The sequence below is a fragment of the Pistacia vera genome, unplaced genomic scaffold (genome assembly GCF_008641045.1).
Source record: "Pistacia vera cultivar Batoury unplaced genomic scaffold, PisVer_v2 Contig196, whole genome shotgun sequence".
Classification (NCBI taxonomy): Eukaryota; Viridiplantae; Streptophyta; class Magnoliopsida; order Sapindales; family Anacardiaceae; genus Pistacia; species Pistacia vera.
Window position 1 is genome coordinate 555,814 of NW_022195997.1, and position 5,298 is coordinate 561,111.

At 32.9% G+C, this 5,298-nt stretch overlaps 1 protein-coding gene across 1 annotated transcript; it reads right to left on the reverse strand.

The window, feature by feature from the left end:
• Window positions 1-3,000: 3,000 nt before the first annotated feature.
• Window positions 3,001-4,747, reverse strand: LOC116127987 (probable membrane-associated kinase regulator 5). Its single transcript, XM_031413650.1, has 3 exons — window positions 3,621-4,747; window positions 3,448-3,519; window positions 3,001-3,351 (listed from the first exon to the last, which is right to left on the reverse strand). The coding sequence occupies exons 1-3, from the start codon at window positions 4,606-4,608 to the stop codon at window positions 3,266-3,268; spliced, it is 1,146 nt and encodes a 381-aa protein (XP_031269510.1). The 5' UTR covers window positions 4,609-4,747; the 3' UTR covers window positions 3,001-3,265.
• Between the last annotated feature and the right edge of the window lie 551 nt (window positions 4,748-5,298).

Consider the following 5,298-nt stretch of genomic DNA (forward strand, 5'->3'; position numbering starts at 1 on the left):
ATAAATTTCAAACGGCATTTATTATTTAATAAGATAATGTAGTTTTAAATTATTTTAAATGAAATAAATTAACAGTCGGATTTTAACATTTTATTTAAATTTAAATTTATTATAATATAAGAGCATTTTAGGTAGCTAAAGTTATGTATATATAAAAAGCTTTCAGATTTTATAAATAAGTTGGAAAATTTTATTTTTTCTATTAAGTGAAAAGTTCTAAAAATAAGTAACAATTTGAAAAAAAAAAACAAAAAATTGATCAAAACTCTAATTCTAATTAAATTTAAAATTTAAATGGAAAAAACAAACACACCCTAAGACATATTTCATTTTCTTTTTTCTTTTATTTTTTAATTATAAAACATGCACTATATATAAGCTGATACTGAAGTTAATAGCATGAAACTTGCCTCCACAGTTGAAGTATTGGATTTTAAAAAAATATGTTATTTTCTTCATTCAATATAAATATTAGCACATAACTTAAATAATCATATTTTCTTCTATCTGATTGAAGTGCTCTTGCAATAAATAATAGCAATTTGTTTGATCTAAGCCATTAAATTAAATCTTAAAATAATATACACTCATTTTCAATTCCAACTAATTATTAATAACAATGTTGTTATTCAAATCCCACCTAAACCCTTTTTAATCTACATTATTAATTTTTATGACTTTTAAAATATAATTTATATATTAATTTTTTAAAACTAATAATGGGGCTTAAAAAGAGATTTGGTGGGGCTTGAATATAAATACACGATTGATGAACTACAAAAGATGATAATTGGGCCTGACCATTTTACTGGTTGCCTAATTGGATTAGTAAATGTACCTGACCCATGTCCACTACTTTATGACCCAAAGGACCAACATGATAATTGGGCCATAAATTAGGCCACACAATAAGCCAGTTTACCTTAATTATGCGGCAAAACGCAGCATCAATTTAATTTTCTTCAGCTTTCATTGACAGAAACTGTTTTATCCTTTCTTTGTTGATTATTGTGCAGTTAATTAAAACTAGTATTAATGTTTGTGCTTTAAGTAGCGAGCACACTGCACAAAAACTTTGTGTTCTGCTCCCTAAACGTTAATAATCTTTAATACCTAACTCTTCTGCTTTTGTCGTGTACCATAATTACTGCATTATACACATCTAGGTTTCAACACCATTTATTACTAACTGACCGTCAAATCTAACACTAGATCCACTGAACTCACCCAATATATCATGCATAAATTTCTCCAACAACTAAGTCCTTGTTGGAATATTACCCCACATAAACTACCTTCTAATACTTGAAACAACTTTCTTATCCAGAGAGGAAACGTGTACAAATTTAAGTTCCTCGAATTAAAACATGGTTACTGGTCTTTGTTTTCATTTTGTCTCCTAATTGTACATTGCATTTATTTCTTCATATATTTTGACACTTGTTGCTCTCACCATCTTCTTTGGGTCAGCTTGCCTCTTGATGGCGGTGCAATAAACAGATATTCTTTGTGAAATAGTTGAAATAAAGAAAAAAGAAAAAATGGGTTCTGACAAGAGTCAACTTCTGGATCTAAATCTAAACTCTAATGGCTTCCCTTCCTTGTCAATATCAATGAACATAAAGCTCATGCGATTCTATTCCAAGAAGCACCAAGCAACCCATATGATTTTGCCCTGTTTGGAAATGAGGGTCGCCCTGTTTATTTGGGTTGAGCGGGACCATAATGTTTTGTGGTCATTTATTTTGGCATTATTTTTGGTCAATATAATGTTGCTGCCTTGCCAGTTAATTCTTTGTTTGAATGTTCACCAGAACAAGACCCTTCAAACGCATTTATGAGTCGTTTTTTTTTTTCAAATTTCCACAGTTTATGATGCTTCTTGTCATTTTTTGTCTCACCTCTCTCTTCCTCGACAGCTTGCATTTATTAAAACCCATCAAAAATATTACAAACTATGTCCATCTTTGTTAAGGTACAAGATTCCAAATAAAAGAATAACTACATGTTCAATCACTTTCAAAAAAATTTAAGGATAAGAAATCCTCTGTTTATTCTGAAATTGGGTGTTGTTAATTTTGAAGAGTTGCTGAAAAAATGTAATAAAAAGAGCTTTTTATAGGAGTTTCCAGGCAGGAACGGGGAGGCAAATTGAATATTCAAAGCAGAGAAAATGGGAATGGGCATCAGCTTCTGTAAGTGCTTTTCCACTTTTGAATGGAAAATTAGACTTTAAACAAGAGCTAATATAATGCTTTTTTTACCGTTCAAAAGTACTTTTCAAAAGCAGAATGTTGCCAGAATGATTTTACTGAGAGAGAGATCATCATATTCATATGTCCATTCCACATTTTATTTATTTATTTTATTGAGTTTAAAGAAACCCTTTGGCTCTACTTTCACAGTTCTTTTCTAACCTAATGCCCTTCTCATTAGCTTTAGCTTTAGCTTTTAGTCAAACTTTTTTTTTTTTTTTTAACGGAGACTTCAATTCAACGGTTCAACCTCCAATAAAATTCAACCCAAACTTATCTCTTCTGAGATTAATGTTATTTCAAGTAACATTTAAGTTTAATTAACCTTTCCATGGTAAAAAAAAAAATATTAAGTTTGGTGAACTATCAAATTGCCCAGACAAAGAAACATGTTGCAGAAGAAAGGAATTATAAAATGGGGCATACGATTAATTAGTTGGTTCTTGTTTTGAAACCATGATGAACCCATTTGGCTTATTATTATAAAAAAAAAAAAGAAAAAACAGAGAGGTACAGTAGAAGACTAAAATCCCACCAACATATTTGTCTTGTAAAGTTGAAAAACCAAGAAAATGGAAATGGAAGAGAGAGAAGGTGGAGGTGTTAAGTCATATCAGTTATTCAGAATCAGAAATGATCACAGCTTTGATGTGGAGTTGGTTGAAGCTCGTAACTTTCAAAGATACCATCATATGCTCATGCTGAATTTGCAGAAAACGAAGACCACAAACATGAACAAAAGATCCAAATAAAGATTTGGTTTCAAATTTTTCATAATGATCCGTCACTATACACGCAACAACACCCGATTCATATCATACCCTTCTTAATGCCGCCAACAACAACCCTAATTACCTAACCTACCCCTTCTCTATTTTCATTACATTACACAAAATTTAAAATTTAAAATAAAAATCGAATCAAATTCTACTGTGCAACAAATTTCTTTTCTTTTCTTTTTTGGTGTGGATTTCTTTCGATTGGATTTGACAAGACAGTATTTTTCCCGCTTAAATTCGTTCATCGTTTGATCTTCTGGCTGATATGATTTCCTCATAGGACGAATCACTGCTGAATCTTGGAAACAGAAAAGCATCTGAATATAAAAATGACGTATCAGTAACATCATTAAGGTAAAATTAATATTTGGGAAAATCTAAATAAACTAATAATATTTCAGGGGTTTTTTCACCTTTTGATGATAAGTAACTCAAAGTTCCCTGTGAAGAACTACTACTTGTAGATCTTGAAAACGAAGAAGAATCTGAAAAAAAAAACCAAGGAAGAAGAATTGGAATATCATATACTAGCTTCAGGATTATCTTAATTAATTAATAATATGTACTAATTAAGGAAAATTCATACCTCTAGATGAGTTGAAAGATTTTTTGCAATGAAGAATGGCGCTTTGAATCCCATCATGTTGCAGTAACAGAGAGTCGTCTCTTCTAGCTGGCGATGAAACTGTTGCTGAAGCTGATTTGCTCTTGCCCAGATGCCTATTCAGAGCTCGAAAGCCTCCTGAAGTATTCCTCTCCTTCAGCGGAGAATGCACCGGCAGCGTCGCCGGCGACGATGTCGGGGAAGCCTCTGTTAACTGCCCAGAAAATCTCATCTTCTCGTTCTTCATTTTCGAGACTTTGACATATAATGGTTTGATTAGCTTCAAATATTTTTGTATCAAATCTTTGGAGAATCTCTTTGATGACGATGAAGATGATGAGTCGTTTGTTGTATTGCTTGTTCTTCTCAAACTGCATGCTCTAGTAAACATTGAAAGATTTGAAATTTCTTCGACTTTGAATTTGACGGTGAAGAGCTTATTGTTTTCTCGTTTCTCTTGCTTTGAAGAGGTGGTTGTGGAGTCTGTTTTCTCTGTTCTGAGTGTTGCCGCCATTGATTTTGATTTCTTGAAGATGGATACTCGAAGCTTTGGAGCTGATTTTAACAATGCGATTGGAGACTGAGGCTTTGATGTAGAAGTTGGCTCTATTGGGAGGATCTTTCTTTTGGACAAGACATCACTTGAAGATGAAATCTTTAGTTCTCCATTATGGCCGGCAGTTTTGGTTGAATAGTGGACTTGTTCTTCACTGTTTCCTTGGTGGGTGTTGTCGCTGTTGCAGTTGTTTCTCTTGTTGTCAAAATCAGATAAAGTGAGTTCCAACTCAAAGAAGGAGTCATCTCCTTCATCCACCAATTCACAATCTGAACCCACAACAACATTAGAACCTTCAATAGCATCACCATTACCACTAGAACTTAACGTTTGGTTTTCTTTGTCGGAAGCACTGGTGGTGGTCGTGGTGGTGGTGGTTGGTCTCCAGAACTTGATAAAGCTGAGAGCTTCCATAGTAACAGAGGTTAAAGAGAGAGAGAGAGAGAGAACAGAGAGATGGGCTTAGTCTGGTTTGGTCTACGCTTATATAAATGGTCACAAAGAGAGAGAGAAAATAGAGAGCTTTCACGAAAAAATGAATTGAAAATAGTGATTGTTTAGAGAGAATGAGGTAAGCTTTTTCTGCGTAGAATGGTACTGTATTTGTTTGTTTGTTATGGCTTTGGTTGGGTCACATAGAGAGCACGTGACTATCCAAAGCGAAAAATAAAAAACTTTGGCTATTGGGCACCCAGAAGAAAGAGAGAGTAGAGTTTCAGACTATAAAGTTGACGGGTCCCTGTGCCGAAGACTACGAGTAGAGCTCAAATTTACGATTACAGAGTTTGGTCAGAATTGTCTCAACTGTCAAACTTTTATATTAGACCCACGCGCATCTTTCTCTCCTTTCCTTATTTACACACTTCCAAATCTCCCTCTCTTTCACTTTTTTATCTTCTATTTTTATCTTTCTTTGTTGTTTGTATCAAGTTTTTATGTTTTATCCTCCTCAATTTCATAAATCATTCCCTTGTTCAATTTTCTGTACATTCCAACAACTATTTCATCAAATTTGTGCTATTTTTTAAGCCTTTGTAATAAGCTATGAAAATTATCAAATGGGTTATAAGTAAACATAATAAAAATATGTTAATAAAATATTAC

What these genes read in the sequence shown, in the direction of transcription:
- LOC116127987 (XM_031413650.1), bottom strand. Translation starts at nt 4,608, where the DNA reads ATGGAAGCTCTCAGCTTTATCAAGTTCTGGAGACCAACCACCACCACC. An exon ending in ATCTTTCAACTCATCTAGAG is followed by an intron (nt 3,520 to 3,620) that starts GTATGAATTTTC and finishes TTTTTTTTTCAG; the next exon opens with ATTCTTCTTCGTTTTCAAGA. An exon ending in GAGTTACTTATCATCAAAAG is followed by an intron (nt 3,352 to 3,447) that starts GTGAAAAAACCC and finishes TTTTATATTCAG; the next exon opens with ATGCTTTTCTGTTTCCAAGA.